The sequence below is a fragment of the Vulpes lagopus genome, chromosome 1, assembly GCF_018345385.1.
Source record: "Vulpes lagopus strain Blue_001 chromosome 1, ASM1834538v1, whole genome shotgun sequence".
NCBI classification, from domain to species: Eukaryota; Metazoa; Chordata; class Mammalia; order Carnivora; family Canidae; genus Vulpes; species Vulpes lagopus.
The window spans coordinates 141534378-141562370 of record NC_054824.1 but is presented as its reverse complement, the minus strand read 5'-3'; the positions used below and the strand labels follow the sequence as shown (position 1 = coordinate 141562370).

The 27993-nt window shown below is 48.5% G+C and overlaps 1 protein-coding gene across 1 annotated transcript in view; it reads left to right on the top strand.

The window, feature by feature from the left end:
* The window catches only part of LOXHD1 (lipoxygenase homology PLAT domains 1), a 163503-nt gene that overhangs the window by 98360 nt on the left and 37150 nt on the right, over positions 1-27993 (top strand). The window contains exons 22-29 of the mRNA XM_041756584.1: positions 7355-7521; positions 8212-8316; positions 11238-11366; positions 12478-12642; positions 16399-16580; positions 20841-20957; positions 21909-22071; positions 25665-25819. Of these exons, the coding sequence (XP_041612518.1) occupies positions 7355-7521; positions 8212-8316; positions 11238-11366; positions 12478-12642; positions 16399-16580; positions 20841-20957; positions 21909-22071; positions 25665-25819 (1183 nt within the window). The remainder of the gene's footprint in view (positions 1-7354; positions 7522-8211; positions 8317-11237; positions 11367-12477; positions 12643-16398; positions 16581-20840; positions 20958-21908; positions 22072-25664; positions 25820-27993) is intronic.

The window sequence follows — 27993 nt, the reverse complement described above, 5'->3', positions numbered from 1 at the left end:
GTTGACTCCACTTCTTGGCCTACAATCTGATATCTCTTGGAGAATGCCCTCTTCTTGGGTTCCCGTCTGTGCAGGGCAGGGGGTGATGGGACTCTCCCCACCTCCCACCTCCACTCTACCCCACCAGCCCAAGAGATTGCCTCAGATGAGGACTCTAAGGCACACCTCATGCATAGCCTGTGGCATGGCTTTCCATTGAGGTCATTGTGACGGCACACAAGGGCAGTGGGACAACCCCATGGCTGGGAACCAGGGTCCCGAGCTGCAGTAAGACCTGTGCCAGAAACTTGCCAGTCACCCTGAACAACTTGCACCCTCTTTATGGGCTTTCATCTGCTTTTCTGATAAATGGGCTTAATGATGTCAACCCAACTTACTTTCACTGACAGGTGAAGGAAAGAACTTTTTCAGAACATTTTTTCAGAACTTTTCCAGAAACTTTTTCAGAACATTTCAAGATGTTCTGAATATCTAAGGCATTTAAGCTTGAAAAAGATAAAGTGCCATCAAAAACATAAGTAAAAGGAATGAACCAAACATCCTTGTCTTCCTCTTGCATCTTGGTCAGGGTTAGTTAACTCTGTTCCACTGGTTTGATGTTTCTGGGCCAGCCCACCAATTTTTAAATTATTGTAGCCTTATAATCTATTTTAGTTTCTGTCAGTACTTGTCCTCTTCCATTATTCTTTTAAAATATTAGCTTTTCTTACCTTTTCAAATCAAGACATTAAGTGATTTGAAAAAAAAATCCTGTGGAACTTTGATTGTTATGCCATTAAATGTATGTGTGGAGAATTGCATATTTAGAATATTAAGTGCTGCCCCCAGGTATGCTTTTCCATTTATCCAAGTGTTCCTTCTAGTTTCTCAGCAATGCTTTACAATTTTCTACTGTCTTATTAAGTTTATGCCCAAATATTTTGTATTTTTACCACTTCTCATTACTCATCTTCTTCCCTCTGTCTCTTTTTCTTCCCCCTTCCGCTCCTGGCTCCCTCATCTCTTCCTCCTCCCTCACTATCCTGTCCTGTTAGTGTGACTTAGACTCCAAGTCTCCATCTTCCCCAGTCCTGGTCAGAGGCTCATTCCTGGCCCCATGCTGCATCACAGACCTCCTGTGTCTATAGCAGTACAGCCCACAGGGGCGTGTTCCTCCTCTGCTCAACAACCTGCTGTAAGAGCCACAGTACTTCCAGGGGCCTTCCCCATGCCTCCTCCTTAACTCTTTGTCCTGGTCTCCCTTTTGTTCACTCCTTACTGTTCCTTGAACCTAACAGCCATAGTCTCACCTCAGGGCCTGTACATGTGGCTATCCCCTCTCTCTGGTACTCCTTCCCACAGTGGCTCACCCTCATACTTTCTCTAGGTAAGGTTCCTCCTCAGGTGTCATCTGCTTGGCTCCATCCCATCTCCCACCCTGAAACTTTTATTTATTTTCTTTTGTTTCTTTTTCTACACCTCACTTATCATTTGACCTATCATCAACTGTAGTATTTTGTCATTGTGTTTCTTCTCAATACAGAATATAAGGTCCCTGCCTAAGCTAATGACTTCATCTGTTTTGTTCCCTACAATAATCCCCCCCCCAGTTCCTAGAAGGGGGGGGCCTGGCACACAATAGGCATAACATAAATACTTCCTAAGTCAACTAGTGAGTAAAAATTAAGTTTGATGTATTGATTGATTTATTCATTCATTCAGCAAACACATAGCATGCCAAGTGCTGAGGGTCAGGAGGCTGGTTCCAACTCTGCCCTTAAAGAGCAGAAAATTCTGTGATGGTCTAGGAAGCAGATGTTTTAGGTTCAATTCCTGGCTTTTTCACTCTTTATTTGTGTGGCCTTGGGGGGACCTCTGAGCCTTAGTTGTTCCATGCATACAATGGGTATAATAAAACACCTTCACAAAGTTGTCAGTGGACTAACCAAGGTGACCCATGTAAGGGCCCAGCACGGTGCCTGACACCCAGCAAAAGGCATCATGGGCTTTTCTCCTTTGGCAGTATGAATCCAGTAGGTCCCACGTGTAGAAATGGCTTCAGCTAGGAAGGAATGGCCATGATGTATGGGATTATGAAGGAGATCATGAAGCAGTGGGACTGGACTGCAAGGCAGAGCGAGGTGGCAGCTGTCTCAAGGTGGTGCCCCCAAATGCCGAGGGGGGAGGAAGGAGAGGAACTTTGTGGTGGGGTTTCAGGATGCTCCTCTGTCTGAGGGGGCATTTCAGATAGGCTTTCACAAACCTTGATGCTCAGTGCTTGGAACAAAGGATACCAAAACAGCTGAATAGTGTGATGTGGGGGCCACAGGGCATGTACAGCAAGTGGTGAGCAATCCTATCCAGCTGGTGCATGAGGGACATGGAGGGATGGAAAACAGGATGAGAACATTGGAAAGGTGGCTGGGGGTGGGAAATGCTGCTCCAAAGCCACACTGGGGAGCTTGAGAACATAAGCTCCTGGTGGGCCAACTCTCCTGGAGAACCTGCTGAGGCTAAGGCAGGAGGACTGAGAGAAGGAACAAGGTGTCAGCCACTGTCAGGCATCCGTGGAGATTTTGGCCTGGGCAATGGGATTAGAGAGGATGTGACCTCCTGCCACCACTGTAAGGTGACCTCCTGCCACCACTGTAAGGTGGTGAATCCCAGACAGGATTCAGTGTGTCCCAGGGCTCCAATGTCCCCACATGGATGGCACTCAGCAGAGTCTCAGCAGGGCCATGCCTAGCCCTTCTGGCCACCAAGACTGCCTTCTCTGGAGAACAACTGAGCCCGAAGCATGCAGAAAGAGAAGATAGGAGGAGGCGTGCAGAGGTGGATGGATCTGCAATTCAAATTGCTAAAAAGGAGACTACTCTTTTTCTTCAAATGGAGAGTATTTGAGGTCCTCTCCAGGAGTCTGAAGCTGGCCTGAGGCAGTCAACATGCTGCTGGGGTGTGTGGTCTCCCATGGATTGACTGGGGCTCCACACACAGGCTCACATCCTCTCATGGAAGCACCTTTCTGGTCTCTTGGGCTACGAGTAGATGGTGAAGTTGGGGACATGTATGTTTGGACTCCTGCCTCCTCTAGCCTGGAGGCCCCACCCCTGGCCACTTTGACAGTTTAAAGAAGTGTCAGATTGATTGATAGCACCCAGCTACTCTCTTTTACTCTTCTCGGGTAGTTCCTAGAGCCTTGGGTTGGCCTTAGGGTATCACATTCTAAGGAGAATGTCGGAAAAAAAGAAAATGCATCTTCCAGGAAAGGATGATTGTTGATTCAGAAACAGAGTTATTGCAAGAATTTGAAGGAGGAAATGAGAACATTTCGCCTGGGTAGGAGACAACACCTTTCAAGTCTATTGATATTTATGGTTTCTGGTGTATTCCAGGGACTGTAAACAAGCAGTGAGGAGGAGAACCTAAGCTCAGGAGGTTGTGGTTTGCCTAAGGTGGGGAGACAGATAAATATATGATCCCTGGACAAATTCTTCCATTCTCATCACTTCAGTGACCTCATTAATGAGAATAATGCCCATATTTGGTGTCTCCAGTTGTATTAGTCAGAATAGTCTAGGTTCTGCTGAATAACAAATAGCCCTAAAATGTCAGTGGCTTAACACAACAGAAGCCGATCTCTTGGGAGCTTGGGTGGGTCAGTCAGTTAAGTGTCTGCCTTCAGCTCAGGTCATGATCCTAGGGTCTTGGGATCAATCCCGTGTCAGGCTCCCTGCTTAGCAGGAAATCTGCTTCTCCCTCTCCTTCTGCGCCCCCGCCTCCATACTTGTGCTCTCTCTCTTTCTCTCTCTCAAATAAATTAAATCTTTAAAAAAAAAAGAAGTTTATTTCTTGCTCATACTGCATGTCCAGGACAGGGTATTGGGGAACTTTGCTCAATGTAATTAGTCAGAGACCCAGGCTGATGGAAGTGTTTCCTCAACATATGTTTCCAAGGTCATCCTTTTAGTGGGAAGAGGTATGAAAAATCACACACTGACTCTTAAAGATTCCTGACAGCCCAGAGATTCTAAGTAGATTAGCCAGGACTTAAAAATCCAAAGTCCTTCTAACATCCAAAGCTATGAACCTCTGAGGTTTGGATTTCAGAACACGTGACAGAAATAGTGGGATTTAGGATTTTACCCCCGTATGTTGTCTTGAACTAGCACATCTTTGTCAAGTCATTCACTCATTGGCTTTGCTACTTTCTCACCCCTTTCTCACCCTACTTTCATACCCCTAGACTTGTTGATTAAGTGACATTGTGTCATATCTTCCTTCCTCCTTTAATACTTTAGATGCCTTTTTGATCTGCAACAAAAGCGAATGCACTCAAGTTCAAAGAGGAAGAGGCAAATGCTACAAGTTAGGAATATATTTAGTGTCCTGAGTTTTGTCCACATTCAGTCTAATTATGTTATGCTTTCTCTGCTTGTCTTCAGCCCTAAGACATAGGCTCCCATTTTGACTGTGGACTTGAGGAGCCCATAAGATTCTTAAAGACAGATGCTATTAGATGGGCTTTCCAGAGACAGTTGAACAAAAAGCTTGTTGGACTTTTTCCCTTTACGTTTCACCTAGATGTGTTACCTGGAACCCCTCACTTCTCCAGGGACCTTGGAATGTTGAGACAGGAGACCACACAGATGATTTTACCCGGCCTTCTTGGTGGTAGAACTCAGGGCCTAGGGGTCTGCAGCTTTTTAGGGGAAGAGCAGGGACACAAACCCTGAATTTCTAAGTTCTGGATTCATGCTCTTGTGGCCATGCCACTCCACCAGTATCACCTGCTGACCTACTTGACATGGTCCAGCCCTTGTTCACAAAATGGAGAGGTCCATACAAAATTATATACATTTTAAACATTAAGTTTTTCAGTCTTAATGTTTTTACATTTGATTGAAACCTGTACTTTGAGTGATCCCAAGATTTGCTTCAATAATCAGTTTAAACCTCCTGCTCACCCAAGCCCTTCCCTTCCTTCCAGTGCCCTTGCTTAAGCAGGGTGCTGAGCATACCTGGCCAGTGCACCTTCCCACCACTCTTCTCTTTTGCTCCTTCAAAATTCCTGGCAACTCCCCTCCCCAGTACCCAGAGACCTGGTTGAGCAGGATTTATTCCTGTGGGAGGAAGGGGTAGGGGAATCCTACAATAAATCTTCTGTGGGTACTTTTTGGCACCATGGGGTAGAGGCTAAAGGCCCAGCCCCTGCTGTGGCTCTGCCCACCCAGGGAGATGAATCTGAGACAAGAGCTGGGAAGAAATGCTGCTACTCTGGCCATGCTCAGCCACCCAGCTGACTGGCTTTGAGGTCCCAGTACAGGTATCTCAGGGACAGTGGACAGGGCGCTCCCTGAAAGCCAGCCCCTGCTTCCCTGCACTTGCGTGTGCTTGGCAGGCGTGGGCAGGCGTGTGCCATACTCTTTGGGTCTATCTGACTTGTTTCTCTCTCCCACAATAAGTCTCCCACTCCTTCTTTGTGTCTCTTTCTCCCTCTGTCCTTGTTCTGATTCAACTTCCCACTCTCATTGTCTCTGCCTCTGCCCCAACCCCACTCCTTTCTTTATTTCTGTCTCTCCTTTAATTGGCCATAATTTAGAGCTAAAGCCTATTATTCATAAGTTATTTGGTTGAATAAAAATGTAACTTTCTCGTTCATAATTTAAAGACCGGGAAGTGGAACAATATGCATTTTTCACTTAAACATTAATTAAACTGCAATTTAGGCTACATCACCCTTAGTTGAGCTCCTCCCACCCTTTGAATCCATGTCCACGAACATAATTGCCCCTCTACACCCCATGTGAAGTAGGGTTCCCTGGTTCTGCTCCTCTAACATGTTGACGCTGGGAAGCTATAATGTCTATAGGGGAATTTGGGGCTCTGAGGTGAGATGCTCAGCCCATACTGCTTCCTCTTTTCCAGACTGACTAGTCCCTGAATGCATCTTCAGCATCCAGACTGGTGGGAAGGGGTGGATTTGGGGTGGAATGGCCTCAGTTTACAGATGGACTGGCCGCATTCCCTGACCCTCTAGGTTGTTCTGGGAGCTTGGGCACCCAGGGAGAGCCATCCAGGCACAGGCTCTGGAGATCCCACGCATGGGCAGAGGAGAAACAAAGGGAAGTACAGTAATAAGAATAACAACAGCAGTACTATCAGCAAATTCTTACTGAGAGCCAGGCATTTTTATAGGCACTTTAAAATGTTTAGCTCACATAATCCTCATAACAACTGAAGAAGCAATATGATCCTCATTTTACAGAATGGTAAACTGAAGCAGAGGAGGGTTGCCGAATAAAATACAGAATGGCCAGTTAAATCTGAAGGGATGTTATACTTAGGCTAAAACCTTTTTCACTGCTTCTCTGGAATTCAGATTTAACTGGGAGACCTGTGATTTTATTGGCTAAATCTGGCAATCCTAACACAGAGAGGTAAAGAAACTTGCTCAAAGTCATCTAACTGTAGGCAGAGCCAGGAGTCAAACCCAGTATGGCTGTAGAGGTGGATCCTTAATTACCCCATGTTGCGATCTCTGTCATCCCTGGTCCCCCCCTTCCCTTTGTCTAGGTATCCCCACTTCACTGGGCTCAGCCTCTACACTGAAGGATCTAACTTGGGCCTTCCTTCCCTAGGTGGTGCCAGCTGCCTGCTGTGCCACCTCCTTAGCCACACTCTGTACCTTTCAGAAGCATAATTGGGTTACCATTCCATGAAAATTCATTTATTCAGCCCTTAGGTATTAAACACCTACTATGTACAATATTCTCTGCTAAAGTAGCTTTTAGCTTTGCTATCAGGTTCATTCTAGAAAAGGCTGGTATAGTCCCTGGAAGCTCTTCTTCTAGATACCTCCGATGTGACCCTGAGAGAAAGTTTGATTTGCTCTAGGCACTGTGACACAGCCGTTTTCAATGGGGTGTCTTCAGACTATGTCCCCATGTTTGTTGTCTGCTCCAGGCAAGTGACTCTAATGGGGTGATCCCCAGGCTAGGTAGGATGGGAGGGCCATGAGTTTGGGGAAGGGGAGGAAGGCCCCTGAGAGCCTCTCATTTTGCAGCCCAGCACTGCTTCTTCATGAGATGCTCCTTTGTTGTTGTTGTTGTTGTTGTTGTTAACTTTCTTTTTTTTTTACATTTTTTATTTAAATTCAATTTGCCAACATATAGTCTAACACCCAGTGCTCATCCCATCACGTGCCCTCCTCAGTGCCCATCACCCAGTTACCCCATCCTCCCTGCCCCTTCTGCAACCCTTTGTTTTTTCCCAAAGTTAGGAGTCTCTCATGGTTTGTCTCCCTCTCTAATTTTTCCCCACTCAGAGACCTTTCTAAAGAGACATTCCCAACCTTTCCTCATTCTCTGCCCCACAGGTACTACTTTCCATGCCAACGCTGGCTGGCAGTGGAGGAGGATGATGGCCAGCTGTCCCGGGAGCTGTTGCCAGTGGACGAGTCCTATGTGCTGCCAAGCGAGGATGAGGAGGGTGGTGGTGGTGGTGACAACAACCCCCTTGACAACCTGGCCCTGGAGCAGAAAGGTTTCCTAAGCTAGAGCTGGTTTCTTCCCTCCAGCATCCCTCCCTTCTGCCTCTCCTCCATCCTAGGTTTCCATCCTCCCTTCCCCTGTGGGCTCCGGGCAACTCCTCTCCTGGCAATGTACTGCCTTCTCCTTGCTCCATGGCAAGAGTGGGGAGGTGACAAGACATGTCCCAACATGTCTAGCATAAATCTGAGTGTAAAATACATGGCTTAGCATGGAGTTACTGTCAGAAATGGAGTGGAATAGAATGGAATGGACTAGGATAGGAGAAGATAGGATAGGCTAGAATAGAATAGTTGTAGCTGGCTCTGATTTGGTTTTGTGTCCTCCCCTCTAGGCATATTATAAGCTCTCAATACATTTTTGTTAAGGGAAAGAATGAACTTTCAAGGACTCCCTTGAAACTCGCATCCCTAAAACTCTTCCCAACCAAGAGGAGTCAGACCAGGCTTCCGGCTGATGAGCTCAATTCTCTCCTAAGCATCCTGCAACTCTATTGATTGAGAGCTTCCTGTGTGAGCTGGAGGTGGGGGAGAGAGACCTCATCTCTGCCTTGAGGAAGTTTCCAGACTAAAGGCAACTGCAAAAAACACATGCTGCAAATAAATTCATTTGAATTTGTTTTTCCCTCCTCCCTCTGTGGGAAGGGCAATTTACCACTCACTTCTCCACACTCCTCTCCCGGCAGACAAATCTACCACATTCTCAGTGACCGTAAAGACTGGAGACAAGAAGAATGCAGGCACAGATGCCAATGTCTTCATCACACTCTTCGGCACACAAGACAACACTGGTAAGAAAGCAACGCAGGGCTGAAGCTCACCCACATTCCTTCCCAAGGAGACTAGGAGTTTCACCAGAACTTTCCAAGGAAATCCTGGTCATGCCTCTCTTTTTCTCTCTTTAAAAAATTTCTTCTTGAGAATTCCTCTTTACTGTTCTTACTTTATTTTATTGTGGGAAGTACACTTACCATGGGATCTATCTTCTTAACAAATTTTAGATGTATAATGAATGCATCCCTGTTGACTGGATACAGATTGTACAGCAGATCTCTGTAGCTCATTACTCTTACCAAAGTGAAAATGTGCTGCTTGACTAATAACTCCCCACCTTCTCCTTTCCCTAGTTCCTGGTAACCACCATTCCATTTTATGAATTTGACTATTTTGGATCCTTTGTATAAGTGGAATCATGCTATATTTGTTTTTCTGTGTCTGCCTTATTTCACTCAGTGAAATGTCTTCGAGGACCATCCACATTGATACAAGTTAGAGAATGTCCTTCTTTTTTAGGGCTGAATAGTGTTCCACTGTATGCATATATCACATTTTTAAAAATCTGCCCATCAATTAATAGACACTCAGAATTTCCCCACAGTGCTATAATGAACATGGTCATGATCTTTTCAAGATCTTGGTTTCAATTCTTTTGGATATATACCCAGAAGTGGGATTGCTGGATCATATGGTAGTTCTATTTTTAATTTTTTTAGGATTTTTCATACTGTTTTCCATAGCAACCACACCATTTTGCATTCCCACCAACTGTGTACAAGGGTTCCAGTTTCTTCACATCCTCACCAGCTGTTGTCTTTTGATTTTTGATGGTAGCCATCCAAACAGGTGTGAGGTGAGATCTCATTGTGGTTTTGATTTGCATTTCCCTGATGCTTGGTGACAGTGAACATTTCGTTTGTATACTGTGGGCCATTTGTATGTCTTTGGAGAAATGTTTATTTAAGTCTTTAGCCCATTTTAATTTTATTTAATTTCATTTTTAAAAGATCTTATTTATTGATTCATGAAAAACAGAGAGAGAGAGAGAAAGAGAGAGAGAGAGAGCGAGAGAGAGAGAGAGGCAGAGACATAGGCAGAGAGAGAAGCGGGCTCCATGGAGGGAGCCCAATGTGGGACTCGATCCTAGGACTCCAGGATCACACCCTGAGCCAAAGGCAGATGCCCAACTGCTGAGCCACCCAGGCGTCCCTTTAGCCCATTTTAAAAGTTAGGTTATTAGTATTTTGTTATGGAGTTGTAAGATATTTTTTAAGGAACCCCCCATCAGATATATGGTTTGCAAATATTTTCACCCATCCTATAGGTTGCCTTTTCATTCTGTTGATTATTTTCTTTGCTGTGCAGAAACTTTTCAGTTTGATGCAACCCCACTTCTTTATTTTAGTTTTTGTTGCCTAATACTTTTGATATCATATCCATGAAACCATTGCCAAGACCAATGTCACGGAGTTTTCCCCCACATTTTCTTCTATGAGTTTTACAGTTTCAGGTCTTAGGTTTAAATCTACAATCCATTTTGAGTTGATTTTTGTGTATGGTGAAAGATAAGGGCCCACATTCATTCTTTTACATGTAGATTTCCAGTTTTCTCAGCACAGTTGATGGAAGAGGCTGACCTTTTCCTGTTGTGTATGCATGGCTCACACTTTTGACAGATTGCATACAACCAGCCCTATTGGAGAAAGGCAGTTCCTTTTTTCTTAAAAATCTCCATGTGAGAGATACCTGGGTCCTTCAGTTAGTTAGCATTCAACTGTTGATTTTGGCTCAGGTCATGATCTGAGGATCCTAGGTTCAAGTCCCATGTTGGCCTCCAAGCTCAGCAGGGACTATGAGGATTCTCTTTCTCTCACCCTCTGCTCCTCCCCTTACTCATGCACGTACCACCCCTCCCCCCCAAATAAATCTTAAAAAAAAAAACTCCATGTGAGGTGACTTGTCTACCTGGATTGTGAACTTTGGTTCCTTTAGAGATTCCTTCTAAATCTTACTAAGGGGATCCCTGGGTGGCACAGCGATTTAGCGCCTGCCTTTGGCCCAGGACGGGATCCTGGAGACCCGGGATTGAATCCCATGTCAGGCTCCCAGTGCATGGAGCCTGTTTCTACCTCTGCCTGTGTCTCTGCCTCTCTCTCTCTCTCTCTCACTGTGTACCTATCATAAATAAATAAAAATTAAAAAAAAAAATCTTACTAAGTCAGTCCTACTATACTCCAGGGGGCAGAGAGCCCTCTGTCATCTTTCCTGTCCTCATTGCTATGTCTACCACTCTAGAAGTATTTGGAAGCCATATGAATCATCTTCCCTTCAGCATCCTCTCCTTAGGCAATGGTGCCTGATCCTATAGTCATTCTTTCTCTAGGCCTTTCTGAAACTTTTCAGCATTTTCTGTGTCCTTCCTGGAGGCATCACTCTCTTTACCTTTTGAGACCATAATGAAGGACCTCCCGGTCCAAACAGTGACTGGTCTGTTCTCCATGACTTCTGCCAGCTTTATCCTGTTCAAGGGTCCCCCTGGAACTCCAGGGAGCAAGGGGAGAGTGATTTTGTCACTGGCTTTCTCCCCATGTGGAGAAACATGAGGAGGATGGAAGCAGAGCTGACACTAACTTAGGGCCCTACCACTTTCTCCTGGATGGTCTTGAATAAAACCTCTTGATGTGTTTCCTGTCCTTTAGATACAAATTATAAATAAAAATACATACCTTGAAGACTAATTACAAATCTCAATAAAATGACACCCCCCCCCAAATTTCCAAATGTATAAAAGTGCCTGGTGGATAGAACTTGCATGACCTAAATTTTGTGAAAGTTAGAAAAATTTGGTCATTACAAGGAGGGACTAAGGGGACAGTCAGAATAGATTTGAAGGTCTCAGGACCAGCCAGTCACATGAGGGTCATTTGGTTGGCAGGAATGACCCTCCTGAAATCCTCCAAGACCAACAGTGACAAGTTTGAAAGGGACAGCATTGAAATCTTCACAGTGGAGACGCTGGACCTGGGAGATCTGTGGAAAGTCAGGATTGGTCATGACAACACAGGTCTGGCTTCCCACTCCTTCTGTTTTCTGCTAAGAATATAAGGACCATAGACAGGTCCCTGTGGGTTTCTGGGAAAGAATGTGCAAGAAACTTGGATGTCATCTGCCTTCCATGAAGCCAGTCCCTTCAGCCCAGTGGAGCCCTGGCTGCATGCAGAGATCCTAGTCTAATTGGCCTGGGCTGGGGCCTGGACACCAGTGATTTCCCCAAACCCCTATCCTCAGTTATTTCATTGTGTAGCCACATTTGAGAATCTTTTATCTAGCTCAGTGGTTCTCCAACTCTAGTGAGCAACAGAATCATCTTGGGGAGTTGTTAAACATAGGTTTCTGGGCCCCACCCACACAGGCATTGATTCCGTAGGTTTAGGGTGGGGGCTGAGCATTTATATTTCTCACACATGATGCTAGGACTGCTGGACTCCATTTTGAGAACGACTGATCTAGTCAATTCTTTCCAGAACCCACTGACACTACTGCCAAAGTTTGTTCTCTCTTAGTAAAGTAGGACTTGTTTTTTTTGTTTTGTTTTGTTTTTGGTCTTTTAACTAAGTATTTTAAACCTAAGGAAGGAGGCCCTGTTGCTGGCCTCTGGGATGCAGAAACAGAATTCTCTGCTTAGCTCCCATTTCCTTCATTAAACCTGATCCCTCATCTTTCCGGGGAAGGCCATCAATCCTTCACAAACTTCCCTTCCCTTCTTGTACCACACACTGAGGCCAGGGAGTTCAGAGTGTCTTCCTCGTTCCTGGGTGAAATTATGAAATCCTTGTTAACACAGGCTCTCTTTGGCATCTCTGAGTTCCCTATTTAGAGAGTCTTCCACCCTGGACAGTATGCTAGCTGTCACCTCCTGTCACCTCCTCCCCAGGCTCCTTTGCTCTTGCTAATTTCACTGACAGCAGCCTGGAGTGTGATCTAGCTTCAGCTGGGTGTACATCTGAACAAGAGGCATTTTAGCAAAGCCTCTCAGTGACAGGAAAGGCATGCGCATGGTGTAGCTATAGACGTCAACCACAGGGTGGGAAAGAATGTGTGGAGTCCCTGAAGTTGCCCACAGCAAGCCATCTGTGGGGAGCTCCTTGGTGGGTTCTGTGTCTCCTTCTCTCCAGGAAAAGCTCCAGGCTGGTTTGTAGACTGGGTAGAGGTGGACGCCCCATCCCTTGGGAAGTGCATGACGTTCCCCTGTGGCCGCTGGCTGGCAAAGAATGAAGACGACGGAGCCATCGTCAGGGACCTCTTCCACGCGGAGCTTCAGACAAGGCTGTACACACCATGTAGGAAGCATACACGGCAAGGCTGGCCCTCCTCCCAAACCCCGTCACCCACTATCTCAACTTGGTCACCCACTATCTCAACTTGGTCCTGGTCCCTCCTCCAGCCCTTCCCTGGGCCAGGCTCATCTTGGAGATTTGGGTCTCTCGCTCCTCCCCCTCCCTGGGCCCTCTGTGAGCTATGGGCAGTGTCCTGGGTCCACGGTAAGGAAATAGGAGCTTAGACCAACTTCCACCCCAAAGCAGCTGGTAACAACATGCAGCAAGCCTCTCTGGTGCTTGATTTCCTTGTAAGACCCAAAAGGGAAGAAAGATAAAAGTCTAACTGAGAAGTCATCATCAGCCCCATTGCCAGTCTTCAGCCTGGTTGGTAACAGGACAAAGAAATCACTCTTGCCAGACTTTATTCTGATGGTGGCCAGGGGGGTGGGGGGGTGGGAAAGAAAGAACTTGAGAAGATGATAAATGTGATTTCTTTCACCCAGTTAAAGAAATGGAGGCAGGGGAACAATTTGGTAAAGTTCCAACATTTCCTCTCCAGTGTCATCAGAAAGTATATATTCAATGTTTATGAATATGTAGGTACATACTAGGTGCTGGGAATCAAACTGAAATCAACCAAACTATAAACATCTGTCTGAATATGCTCATATTAGAACCAAACCCACAGAATACAATTTTTTCTAAACAAATAATTAGTTATACCAAAAGATTTCCCCCCAAACATCTCATAATTATAGAGTATGAATCAGTAATGAATTTTTTTTTTGCCTGAAGCAATTAAACTGGAAAAGACTCAATCCATCAAGATATTTTCTGGTCCAAAGCCTGAAATAAAGTGACATTTCCCTCTAGCAAAATCTCTGCATATACAAAACAAACCCTGGATCCAGCCACTGCCCCAAGTAGCCGCCTTCAGTCTAGGACACATATTTACCCGGCAGATGTACACAGGACTGGCAGCAGGACTGCGTGAGACTCTTCGAAACAAAAGTAGCTGTTTCTCCCTTCATGCCCTAGGACAGGCCTTGCTCTGAATTTGTATGGCCTGATCTTGGGTATATTCAGTTCTAGGCTGATACTACAACAAGCCCATTTGCTCTTGTCTTAGACTCACATTTACAAAGAAAAAAAATACAGAAGAGGCTTCCTTTCCACCTGGGAGAGCTATGGAGGCAGCTTCAGAGCACAGGTCTCACCAGGCAGGTGCATAGAAGGGAGTATCTGCTGCTCAGAACCTATTTTCTTATTTGGGAGAGATCTTGAGGGCCCACAGCCAGGGAGCTCCAGGTACTGTGGAGCTGCAGTCCCAGTAGAAGTGGCTGGGCGTCATTCTCAGGGGCCTAGCAGGCTTAGACCTAGATTCAGTAGTTCGGCAAGGCTTCCCAATATATGTGAATCCAGAAGAATAGAACAAGATGGCTCTGCTTCCAGACCATCTGAAATGTGCTGCCTACATAAGTAGAGGTCCATTAGGGAGAGGACCACTGTGATGATGTGAATGTATAGGCTCCACACAGTGTGGAGCCCTGCAGGTCAGATTCATGCCATGTCAGGGCTGAGAGGCACCTTAACCCTTAGCCTGTGTTCTGAGGATTGCTGGTATCAAAGAGGGTGTCTCAGTGTTGCTGGTGGAAAAGGAGAAGGGATGAGAGAGAACAGCTTCCCAGTTCATACCATCCAGAGCAGCTCCTCAGCTTTAAAAAGTCAAATTTTTTTCTGAACATTCGTCCTAAAGGTATTTCAAAGAACTGCACAGAAATATTCCACTGAAAATTAATTTCGGTTAAACCATCTGAAAACCATGGATTCTGTTAAGCCCTCTCATTTTACAAAGAAAAAGGCCCAGAGAAGTACATCCATTTGTCCAAGGACACACAGCTTCTCAATGGCAGAGACAGAAATAGACCAGGAAACACTCTGAGGCCATACCTAGACCAACGAGGGCTGAAAGTAGACTATTCCCACACAGGTATTTCTAGGGCTTCTCCCACTGCCAGCTAGTCTCAGGAAAGCTCAAGTCCATTGCAATCTTCTCTGCTCAAGGCCTCCTGGGCCTTAGACCATGGAGACACCCAAGAGGGCTTAAAAGAAGTTGCATCCATTATTGCAGTGGCCTGCGTTTCCTCTTAACCTTGGTCAGGGCCCTGTCCAGGCCACTGTGGGAATGGTGATCACCTCCCTGGGCAATTAGGTCCTGTGACTTGTAGGTAGAAGCAGTACTCACGTCCAGTTCATGATAACTGCACCCCTAGAGGTTGACTACACTGGATTTAGGGGTCAGACAAGCCAGGGCTCAAGTTGCAGTTCTACCTCTGACCAGCCGTATGACTTGAGGCAAGTTATTTTACCTCTGAGCCTTGCTTTTTCATCTCTAAAGAAAAGTATAATGATATCTCCTCCACAGGTCATTGTGAAGGTTACAGATGAGGAAGGTAGGATGCTTAGTAGAGAGTCTGGCCTGAGGCGAGTACTCCATGAACGGCAATTACCATTATTATAGGCCTCACAACTACAATTCTACAGCAGAGTAGCCATCATCATAAATGAAAAGACAACTCATTTGCTTTGCAGCAAATTTGGAGAAGGTTGGGGCCACCTGTGAGAAGGTGACTTTTAATGTGATTTCTTTCAAGGTTGAGACCACAGAATAGGGTAGCTTTCTGCTTAAACTGTTTCTCTGGGTTTTTAACATATTTTTTTTTATTATTTCGACTTTGAGTATATATACATTTATATATATGTATGCAACAAATAAGTGTCACAAAAAATTTTTACCCTCATTATGTGTGATGTCCACATAGATGATATTTTTCATTCAATTCTTTTCAATTGAATATATTGAATAGAAAATATCATATATTTTTTTAAATAGTGGTGCCTACCCACTAAACTTATTTTACAACCTGCTAATGGATCTCAATCTGTAGTTAGTGACACGTTCTTTTAAACTGCTGGTCTCAAGCTCCAGTGTGAAGTCTGAGTTAAATATTTAGATGACTAGAAATCATCCTGTAGAGAATCTAGGGAGAGATTGGGAATCTGTGTGTTTAATAAGCACCCAAAGAGTTGCTGAGGTGAAGGATCCTCAGCCCACACAGTGGGCAATGCTGGTCTCTACCCATGCTGGCGGCTGCCCACAAGGAAGCTGCTTGCCAACAGTACTGATGAGTCAGCCTCCCTTTTAAGGAGTCCACAAGGTCACCCCTCTTCCCCAGCATCCGACCCAGCAAAGGCCAAGTACATTATGGAGGGTTTGGGAGGGCAGGCTAGTGTGGAGCACGTGACGGCAGGAAGAGGAAGGATTCTCACCCTGTAGACCGCTGACCCAATTGGTCCATTGCTCTCTGAACTATAACCCTCCTGTTTATAGTGTCTACAGCTAAAGATCATGGTGAGGACACATTACAGAAGAGGAAACCGAGGCTCCTAAGTGACTTGCCCAGGTCACACAGAATGTCAGGGTAGAGCCCGTGCTTTCAGCCAAACTGCTGTACTAGCTCTGTGATGTGAGAGGCACGGAGACCCTGGTCCTTGGTGACAGGGGCTGTCTGTGGGCAGTAGGCATGACAGGACACTGCCTGTCCCCTCCCCCTGCCTGCAGTTGCTAAGAAACCATGTGAGGGTCCAGATCCCTGGACAGCAGCTCCTGGTGATGGGGTCCCAGGGCAGTGGTGCCAGTGAAAAGCTTGATCTTGTCCACATTTGTTTTCTGTTCTCACCTCCCCTCTGACTTCACCCCCTGTCCACCACCCTCAGTTGTCCCTTACGAGATCATCCTGTACACCAGCGACGTCTTTGCTGCTGGGACAGATGCCAACATCTTCATCGTCATCTATGGCTGTGACGCGGTGTGCACCCAGCAGAAGTACCTTTGCACCAATAAGAGGGAGCAAAAGCTGTTCTTTGAAAGGAAGTCAGCTTCCCGCTTCATTATGGAGGTACCTGGGCTCAGCAGACTGTGGGGGGAGCTGGGACTGGGAGGTAGAGGGGGGCATCAGAAGATCGGGGAAGAAGAGGCCTGTGTCCAGAGGCACCCTGATGGCTGCTGTTAGTAAAGAAGCCAGGCAGTTCATCCAGCCTCACTGGGCCTCACTCGGTACATCTGAGTAGCCAGGAGGATGGGACACCTCACCTGCCCCACCAGGACTAGTATCAGGAATTAAGGTGACAATGAATGGACAGGGTTTGGGGAGACTAGAAGCATAATTCCAGTTCCACTGGGACGATCTCCAGTGCTAGCAACAACATACACATATCCATGGGGAGGGCCTGGCTTCAGACATCCCATATGTTCTCCCCAGCTCCCCTGCTAGCCTAGGGGTTTGCTTGTTCCATGCTTACTATAGGTGTAGGTCATAGCACCTTGACATCTCACTGTCTCCCTTGTGTACTCCCACCATGTGCTAGGTTGGGTGGGAGAGACAAGAGAAGGGGGGCACCCAGACTCTGCCTGCAAGGGGCTTGCAGTCCAGGTGGAGGACCCCAGACTTCCACATAAGGCTAACAGAGAGAGTCTGGTCATCCTTAGAATAACTGATCCTGTGGGTATGAAGGCTCAGTCATAGGGCTCTATCCATTAACTCATTCAACCCCCCATAGCAACTCTGGTTTGTAGTTATTCCTGTTTAAAGATGGGGAAAGTGAGGACGGAGTGCTGAGTAGCTTGCATAAATTCACACAGCTAGACTGTAGTGGAAGCAAGATTCAGACCCAGGAGAACTGGCTCAGAATACGTGCTCTTAGCCCCTGCAAAACATGAGCCCATGGCATTGAGGGCAAGTTAGGGATTGACTGAACATGTGATGGGTGTTCAGAGAAAGAAGGCTCCTTGGATGTGGTGGCTTTGAACTGGACTGAATGCGACTATAAGCAGGGGAAGGCATTCCTAGCAAGGGGAACATTGTGGCCAAGGGCCAGAGGTTTTGGTTTTTGGTTTGAAGCGTGTGGTTTAAAGTTTGGCCAGAGGGACAGCAGGAGGGTGACAGAATGGGTAGGGGACTGGCTGAAGCAAGACTTAGAGGGGACAGCTCTGAAGGAAAAGAGCTAGATGTCTCAGGAGTCTGGACGCATCAGATAGCGGGGACCTTTGGAGAAATGTCCCTTATATTCTGATGGGAAACAAAGTCCAGAGCCCCGGCCAGTGTGTCTGTTGGGGGACTCCCTGCTCCCTCCCCACCTTCTCTGGGAGCAGTCAGCACTTGTGGGAAGGTTGCCACCTTGGTGGAGTCTTTACTGGGGAAAATTCAAGGGTGATTCATTTATCCACACAAAGGAACAGCTCACCCACTCGAGATGGCCTGGTACATGAGTCATCCCAGCCTGACGCTGTTAGTGGTGGTGATGGGGCTATGATTACACCTCAGCGTGACTTCCATGGAGTTTTATCAATGAGGTGCCCACTAATCAGCAGCTATAATTTGCCAGTAATTTGTTGCTAAGTTTTTTCTTTTTTCCTTTTCAAATCTATCTGGCTATTGGAGGAATGTGAGAGTCTCGAAACAAATGAAAAAAACTTCGTGTCCCTGCCTCTCCCTGTCTCTTTTCTGACTGATCTCCAGGTGAGACAGAGTGCGCTGGATGGCAGGCACATAAGCTCGAGTTCTAGGCACATAAGCTCTGGCTCAGACACGAGCTCGTGAGCAAGCCACTCCCCACTCCGTGGCTTTGCCCTAAGACACAGGGAGTGGCTGGGAGAATGGTAATAATAACTAATATTTGTTCCGCACCTGCCTTGTGTTAGCCCTGTTCTGAGCACTTGAAGTAGATCAATTCATGGAGTCTTCATCACCATCACAAGAGTTGGTGGTATGATTATCCCTTCTTACAGCTGCAATGGCAGGTGAAGAAACTTGCTCAGGACATCATAATTAACAAAGGGCAGAGCCAAGATTTGGGCTCAAGCAGTTCAATTCCAGAACCTTCTCTTCCACCTCTTGGGAGAATATTAGGGTTTCCTCTGATTCTGGGGCTCTCATGAAGGCCCACCATCATGGCTAGCAGTCCCCTAGTGACCTCCTTGCTCACTGAGGGTCACAACAGAGATGGTCACCCTGACATGGCATGCATAACTGAGTGGCTAGATGGCTGAGGCTCCAGAAGGACCCTTGAACAGCAGGTCCACACATCTCGAACCTCAGAGGTGGGATGGGGAAGGAGGAGAAGAGGCACTTGGGCAGAGGGAGAGGCAGGTGAATCTTCACTGCTCAAAGCAGCTGGCAGCTCAGTGTCCTCGGGTGGACCTTCTGTGGGCCAAAAGTTTTCTCCATAGCTTCTGTGCCTCTCCCATCATGAGGGAATGAGGCCTCATTAAAAATGTCCAGAGCACTAACATCAGCCTGAAGTCGCCCATCTGTGTTTCATGATCAGACTGCCCCTTGGGGGCTCACAGGGGACACCACTACACCACTCCTAGGGTGCAGTGAGGGTGAGCTGGCCAGTAGAGAGCAGGATGGGGGGACAGTGAGGCAAGCAGCAGAAGGCACGGTAGCTATAGCATCCTTTTTAATTCTCATAACTTGCAACAATGTGGTGCCCTGCGGGTTACCCAGAAGGAGAGAATGGTTGACATAAAGAACCATGGCTGGCATCTTAGACCTAGAAGTGACCTCTGAGGGCTACTCTGCTCATGCCTCTGCCTTCAATTGAGGAAGACATTGTTCTCCCCCATTTTATAGATGGTTGAGGAAGGCACTGGAAGAGCAAGTGCCTTGCCTCAGATTGCAGGGGTTGTAGGTGGCAGAGCTGTGGCTACAACTGGGAAGGATGAGGGTGGGGATGACAGTAGGGGGAAGTTCTCCAAGCAGTGCTGATGGGCCTGCCCTGGGCTGTCCACTGTGGTAGCCGTGTGGGGAAGAAGGAAACCAGTGGTCGGAAGCTGTTGCGATTCATTTTAGAGTTCACTTCCGTCTGTGGTTATAGACACTTTGCATTTGATGAATGATTTATCACTCAGATGCCATTCACTCATCACAAACCCTCACCCACCCCAGACCTGACTGCCATCTCCTTGCACTGAGAACTTGCCCGTGCTGGCCAGGTGGCCGGCTCTGTAGAGACGCTGCCAGGACAACTCAAATTGGCACATCCCCCTCACCTTATGACTGGCCATCTCATTGCTTTGATAAAGGATGTGGAGGGATTGGAGGGATCAGTCATTCCTGATAGAGTCCCTCCCCTGCACTCCATGCCATCAGCTCCAGGTGGAAGAGAGAAGAGCTGATAGCTCCTGAATTTCAGGGACTCACTGCGGCACACACGCATCAGCTGTCCCATTCAACAGGCCTTGCATCCACATGATCATAATTAAAGTTCAACGTTGTGTCTGAGAGAACCTGGCTGTTTTGCAGATGAGGAAATGCTCATTCTTTCATCCTTTCAGCCAATATTTACTGAGCACCAGAGTCTCAGGCTCTGTTGTAGGCTTTGGGGATAGTGGTGAGCACAAACAGGTGTGGTGCCTGCCCTTGTAGCTTTCAGTGGTAGAGGACAGGGCATTACACTGATGAATGCAAACTTCCCACTATGAGAAGTACTGGGCTGGGGGTGGGGGGTGCCATGGGATGTTGTAAGTGCCTGTCATAAAAAGATTTGACTTTCTTGAAGTGGTCAAGGGGGCTTCCCTGAGGAAGTGATCCTCGATCTGAAACCTGAGTGATGAGGTTGAGGTTTAGGTAAAGAAGAAAAAAAATGAAGGGGCTGTGGGAGCCAGTGCAAAGGCCCCATGACAAGAGAATGTCAAGTTTGAGGGACTGGAATTTGAGGGATATAGAAGAGGGGTAGCTGGAGATAGAGGGTCTCCTAGGGGCCAAGATTAAAAGGTCAGGGTGGCAAGACAGGGCATAGGTGGAACCAGAACTCATCTTCTGATACTCAGGTCAGTTCTCAAGCCAAGAACAAGCTGCCACAAGGGTGAGTAACGGAAAACAGAGAGGTGAACTCCACCATGGAAGAGAAGGATATGGGAAGACAGCCTCCTAGAGGTTGATCGCACTGAGTTCTGGAGTCTAGGCTGATTTTAAGTGGGGAGAGAGGAAGGGAAGCCTTAGCATGGCATGTGAAGAGGAGAGTAGAGGCTGGCTCAGCCGGACAGTGGAGACATCATTCAAAGGGACACCCACCCTGGGGAGGCAGAATATATCTGAGGTTGTACTTTCCCGGACCTTTTAGCTACCATCTGGTGCATTTTCTCCTTCCCACAGTTAGAGGACGTGGGGGAAATCATTGAGAAAATTCGGATTGGCCATGACAATACGGGCATAAATCCTGGGTGGCACTGCTCCCACGTGGACATCCGCAGGCTCCTCCCAGATAAAGATGTGAGTTTCTGACTGGTCTGTCCTGCTGGAGTATTTTTTACCCCCTTTCCAGAAGAGAATCAAGGCATATTCCTGATAAGAACCTGCAGCTTTATGGGATGCCTGGGTGGCTCAGTCGGCTAAGCATCCAGCTCTTAATTTCGGCTCAGGTCATGATCTCAGGGTCATGATCTCAGGGTCATGGGATCAAGCCCTTGAGCTCAGCAGGGAATCTGCTTGAGATTCTCTCCTTCTGCCCCTCCCCCTACTTGCTTGAGCACTCTCTCTCTCTAAATTAATTAATTAATTAATTAATTAATTAAAATAAAAAAAAGAACCTGCAGCTTTATTAAGTTGAGGTAAAATCTGAGGACAGTTCACCCCGTTTGCTCAGAGTGCACGAACCAGCTCAGGTCCAAGGCATAACCTTTCAGAAGCTCATTCAGGGATCAAGGAGGAGGATCTGGGCAGCCCAGATCCTCTGCTCCCCACCCCCAGGGCCACACTACTAGTGAGTGACCAAGCATGCCCTTCCTGCTCCCCAAGGTCAACTCATAGAAAGAAATCCACCAGCACAGCTTGGCAAGCGTTCTGGAGCCACAGAATTCTAAGCATGGAAGGCTGGTTTCAGTGGTGGCTGTGGTTGAGGGACTTGAGAGCAATTTAACAATCCTGAGCCCCTTCCCTTATTTGTGGAACCCAAGTGTGTGGGATGGGACTCCAATATCTATTTTTAAGTGACCCTGGGAACCCCACCTTCACGAGCCAACTGCTGATGCAGTTGTTGAAGTCTTTAAGACTGAACCTGCTGGAATCTGGGCTGAGCCCAGCCTCCCCTGTGGCGTGTGTGTAATCTGGGGGTTCTCCATGACCCTCATCCTTGGTCCCCATGAGTGTTGACATGCTGAGGAACAACTGACATCAGAAGCCTCCACACACACGACTAATTTTCCTCTTGTTTCCTCATCCCAGGGCACAGAGACCTTGACTTTCCCTTGTGATCGATGGCTCGCCAAGTCAGAGGATGACAAGAAGACCATTCGAGAATTGGTCCCTTATGACATCTTCACTGAAAAATACATGAGAGATGGGTCCCTAAGGCAAGTCTACAAGGAAGTGGAGGAGCCTCTGGACAGTAAGTGTGGTGCCCTCGTCACTGTCAGCAGCAGCCGTCCCTTGTAGGGCACCTGCCCCGTGCCAGGCTGAGTGTTTGCAGCCAGGAGGCTGGGTGTGTGACTAACTCCAGTTGGTAGAGAGGCTGCCTGAGGCCCACAGAAGTGGTCTAATGTGCTCTCGTTCACACAGCTGATAAATGGCAGGAAAGATGTAAACAGCAGGCATCCCTGGATATCCTTCCCTGGCCTGACACTGGGACACGTCATCCAGATGCCTGTTCACCCGTGCCTGGATTCTCTTGGTCCCCATGGCCTCCCTCTTCTTGGCTTCTCCAGCTACTCCTCTGCAGGCTTGGGTCCTCCCTGCTCTCGAGGGATCCAGCTGTCTCTACTACATATGAATAGAGAAGCATCTTGGACTTGTGTGTAGCTAGAGCTGCACACAGAGGTTTGGTGCAGCCTTGAGTATCCGGGGCCGTGGCTTTCTTTTGTCTAAAGTGCAGGTACCTATGCCCATTCCTCACTGATGCAGGCTTCTCTGCAGGGTCTGCCTCAGCCCAACCACAGCCTCTGTGTGCTTCTCGCTTCACTTGTGGACCGTTCTCTTCTCTTCCCATTTCTCTGACTGGCCCTCTGAGTGCTTTTTTCCTCTTGTGCCAGGTAGTATTGCTCAGACTCAGTCCTCAGCCTTCTTTTCTCCTTTCTTTTTACATTGTGTGTGTATGTGTGTGTGCATATGTGCATGCACAATGGCACCCATGCATGCACACACATTCCTCCCAGGCCACAGGGACAGTCACACCTCTTTTTTTTGACCCATGATGCCATTGTCCTGTCAACCCCCAGGTTATTTGGTCAGCCTTGAATGAGCTTTCAGTGTGTCAGAAATCAAATTCACTTGCGAGAAACAGGCTTTCCACCATCTTATGATACACAAAAGAATACTAAGGATCTCTTCCCGGTGGGCAGTGTAAACGGATCAGAGATGCCCTGAGAGAGCTTGGAGATCCAGCTCACATTTGTGGTGTTGCATTCCCTCTTAGAAACAATGGGAGTAAAATCCAGGATCCCAGGCCCTGTATGGAACCAGGAAGATGTAGACAGCTATGGCTCTAACATTTCCTTTCATCTCAGTTGCTACTTGCTTAGAGATAAAAACAAGTGTCGCCTCTGTAACGTGCCTTTCCCAACCCAAATCCCTTTGCTATTAAGTCTGGGGGAAAATTCTCTTTTCTGCTTGGATCCCAGAGGACGCCTCGGAAAGCTGTCCCAAGCGGCACACTTGGGCTGTTCTGTATTAATAACATGCCACAAACCCACTCTGTGCCTGGCGATGTTTCTAGGGAAACATCTTTCCACTGAGAACCGTGTGGCTTGGGTGGGACAAGGAGGGAGGAGGATCCAGAAATAGCCGGATTTGACTGCATAACTGCATTGCTCAGCACCCAGAAGCTGAATCAGTTTTCGCTCCCCCGAGGATTGGAAAGAGCGGTGGGGGTAAGGGGGAGGGGGAGAAGGAGGGCCGCTGGGCCACAGCCCCCAGAGGGTAATGGCACCCCACTCTGGGGAAAGGGCTCATAGAAAAGGTGTAGAGCAGGTCTGAATGCACGGCCAGGAGGTGACTGGGGAGAGAACACGCAGGGGAGGACAGTTGATTGTTGTGTCTAAACTGTGACAAGATTCCTAATGTCACCTCCTGTCAGTATGAGCCAGACAGACCTGGGTGCTGTTGACTCTTAAACACCAAAGAGAAGATTTTACTTACTAATGCGACGCATGAAATGCTGACAGATGCTGTGCTGAGCAAGGCAGGAGTGGAGGGCAGAGTGGCAGTCCTGGGAGGGGTGCAGGGCGGGGGGCAGGCCCCTGACAGCCATGCTCACAGGACACTGCGGAGGTCTTCGAAGCAGACTGCCAGGCAGGGAGGGAGGGTGGAGAGGAGGTTTGGAAAGGGCTTGAGGGAGGGGAGCAGAGTTCAGGTTTGCACGTGAGTTTGTGATGTCTCGTCAAGGCAGATGTGCCCCCCTAGGTGACAGGGCCATGGATCTAGAGCACAGGAGGGCACTGGGTTGGAGACACGGACTCAGGGGCCTCACAGAAGTCCACGCCCAGGGTGTGCAGGAGGGGAGCTGAAGGAAGCGAGCAGAAGCACGCATCTGAGGGATGGCAAGAAGATTAGGAACCCCTAAAGCTGCTGCTCCAGAAGGAGCCACCAGAGAGGCAGATGGAGAGCAGGAGAGAATAATGCTGTGGAGTCCAAGGGAAAAAGAGGAAAATAATAGGAACCATGCTGTGGGTGTGAACGTGTTCCACAACTGTGGGTATGAGTAACTCATGTCATCTTCCTTTTCTCGTTGTAATTAAATGTGGCCTGGGCCCACTTGCAAGAGTTGGTAAGAAAGTCCATCTCAGTCACTATAGGGAGAGAGAATCCATCTTTTTGGATTTTGAGAGAATCATGACCTCCCAGGAGGGGCCTAGCTGCTTCATCCAGGGCGGGTACCATGGAGAACTGTGTCCTCCTGCCACACATTGACCATAGCTGCTGGTTCTCCACAGACATGCGAGCGTCATTCCTCTGGGTGGCCAGAAACACCTCGATTTCATCGTGAGACCCTCTCTTCAGCCACGAGGCCTCCTTGCCTCAAGTTCCCAGATAACCCCACAGCCATCTCCCCACCTCCGTGTGCAGGTGAGGGGTCCCTGCCAGCCAAAGGGACTCCAGAGCCCTGCCCTCCTCACAGGCTGGGGAAACCAATCTTCCTCCCAATCTGGCCACTCCCACCTCTTACCTCAAAGCCACAATTTCCATCCCTTCCCTTGGGAATCAGCCAGCTGAGTCCCTTCTTCTTGGCCTGAAACTCCAAAGCTCATAAGACAGAAGAATCTGAAGAGGAGACAAAGAACTCTTAGCCTTTCCCCCTGGCATGGAGGTTGAAAAGGGAGATACTTTATCCTTCTTCCACGAGCCCATAGCAGCAGAACAAAGACAAGACACTGGCTTATCTTTATTTTCCTTAATAATCTTTAATAGCTGTCCCACCAGTATTTATCCAGCCCTTCCCACAGGCCATGGGAGGTGATGCAGCACGTAGTTGTCACTCCGGGCAGGTGTTGGTCAGCAGAGTTAAAGAATTAATCAAAATAAGGACGTAGACACCATGGGGAAGCTATCATCTCAGAAATATTTGATTTTTTCTGAAGACCATCTAGAAGGAACTGGCGTGAATACTGGTCACCCTCAAACAGGAAGGAGTATTATTGCCCGCATGTCGGGGCAGGTAGATGTAGTGAGCGTGGTGCATGCACACACTTCAGCCCATCCTCCGGCATCTTCCCTCCTGGGAGCGCGGGAAGCCGGATGGGTGGATAGTGGGTGAGCTGCGGGGAGGAGCCTCCAGCCTCTGGGTCTGGGAGCCACCTGGGTCCAGGTCAGATGGGCAGACTTCCCAGGGCGCGTCCTTGCGGATTCGTAGCACAATGTGCACGAGTGGACAGATAAAAGGCAGACACTACCTCCTCCTGCCAGTCCAGTTGTCTCGGTCCTAAAGCCCTGTTATTCTTTTCTTCCCTTTGTCCATCTGTCTGTGCGTCTATCTGACTGCCCGGCCAGTCGTGCTGTACTCGGTGCAGATCTTCACGGGGAACGTTCCTGGGGCAGGGACAGACGCCAAGGTCTACATCACCATCTACGGAGATCTGGGGGACACTGGGGAGCGATACCTTGGCAAGTCAGAGAACCGTACCAACAAGTTCGAGAAAGGAACGGTAGGCGGCACACAGCATTTACCCCCTTCCCTCCGGCTCCTGGGTCGGTTGCCTGGGGCCAGCTCTTCTCAGTCCCAGAGGCTGCCCATGAACCCCGTGCGGTGCCCTGCTCCCGTGTGGGTGTTTACCCTGGGTGCCACCCCCCTTGGAGTGGCTGAGCCCCTCTCTGAGCCTGTGCATGGGCCCTGGGTTCCGATCTGAGGTGGATGGAGAGCAGAGGGCAGGGTTTGAGCAAGCCAGCAGGGGGATCATCATCAGAACATCCGGCTCACTGTGGGCGGTCCCCAATGCGGGGCTGATCATCATGTGGCGGGCCCCGAGGCCTGCTTCTACCATTACCCTCCCCAATTGGGGCTCTACGTCTGTGAACGGGCTAAGCTGTGCTGTCAGAGCTCCAGGCAGCAAGGAGGCCCGAGGGAGCCGCGGAGGGATTAGAGGAGCAGATGAGGACCCCTCAGCCCCAACTAGAGTCCACCCTGCCCTGGACTATCTTGGGGCAGGGGGTGGGAGGGTGGGGGCAAGAAAGGCCTCTGTTAAGCAAAGGGCGCTGACATCCTGTGGTTTCAGGGAAAGGAAGCGATCTGTCCCTCGGCCTGGTTCACCCCCCGCCCCAACCCCACTGCAGCTCGGCTGTCTCCAGGGCCCTCTCTGCCTCAGTCCCTTCCCTCCATTCTCCGGAATCTTCCTTCCCCCCAGGCCAGGCTGTAGCTGCAGGGCCATCAGAGCGAGGCAGCCCGACTGCCCGTGGCTGTACACATGTGGGGGCTTTCTGCATCGATGAGCAAGGGTTTAACAGGGGTATCCTTAAGCCCGAACCCCTCAGCCGGACATGCTCCTCGGCACTGAAAAGGAAATTGGCTCCACAGCAAGGAGAGTAGTGTCATATGAGCAGATTTGCAGCTGGCTGGTGACCCCCTAGGCCAGACCTTCTGGAAGGAGTCCCAGCCTGGCCTCGAAGTCCCGGGGGAGTCAGGACCTGGGGCTCCCGTTCATGTGTTCAGTCATCCAGGTAGGAACTACTGGATACCCTTAGCTTTGGTCTACTGCTTCTGAAGTGGGACTCGTGGTGTGATAGCTACATGAACCCCTGGGCTGAAAGATAGGACAAGACATATAAGAACACTTTGTGTCGGGGGGAAATAGTCTCACCCACACAGGTGAGATATAATTGTTTGCTGCACGTATAAGGTAGCTAATAGGAGGTCTGTCCGTTTTGGGAAAAAATGGAAGGCAAAGTGGCCAAGTGACACAGGTGGTGTCCTGGACTATAGGCTGGGGGCAGGATTGTCAAGGTCACTCACATACGCTGGGGTGGGACATGGCCGTGCTGTTGGGTGGGCAGACCTGTGGCTGGGGCAGACTGCCTGACTTCACATCCTGTGTGATCTTGGGCAACTTACTCAGCATCTCTGTGCCTCAGTTTCTTCCACCGTAAAATAAGTTCACTAAATTAAAACACCTAACGTGCCTGGCTCTTTGGAAGCACTGAATGTGGTTGAGGATGGGGGGGAGTCTACCTTCTCCTCCCCTCGCTGGCGCCTGGAGCCAACGTCTGGACAATACATTGTAAGACAGCAAGGCGCAGCGCACAGCTGACCCATCGATGTTTCTTGGTGGCCAGATCCACGGAGCCGGCTACGGAGTAGGCACAGTAAATATTTGTAGGGCACTTTAACGCATGAACTTCTGAGTGAAGGTGATGCAGTCCATTCCCCCCTGGGTTCAGGGTCAGATTTTTCTGTCTTAGCACTTGTTACATCCTAAGAAGAGCCTTGACCCTAGTCCCCACCATCCCTCTCCCTCCCTTCCCTCCTATCGAGGGGGGTGAGAGCTACTTCTGGTTTAGTCATGGATGGTTCATGGGATTTAAGTTCACTGTTCAGTATCTAGAAGCTTCCATTTCTCTGATCATTTCCTCCAGAATACAGAAGTTCCCCCTAGACGCCCCCCGCCCAGGAGCACCCACTTCCAGTCCAAAGCCAGGTCAGGAGTTTCTCCCTCCTGCACGGCCCCTAGATCAGCCCTGTCAGCTCCTTAGCCCCCACTTTGCTTACCTGACTCGTGGAATCACCTGGGCTCCCCACTGCTTCCTGCAGCCTCCTCATTTGACCCCTCCAAAGCTGGTAGTCATTCAGCCCGGCCAGGGGGCTCTCCACTAACCCCACAGAATGCCC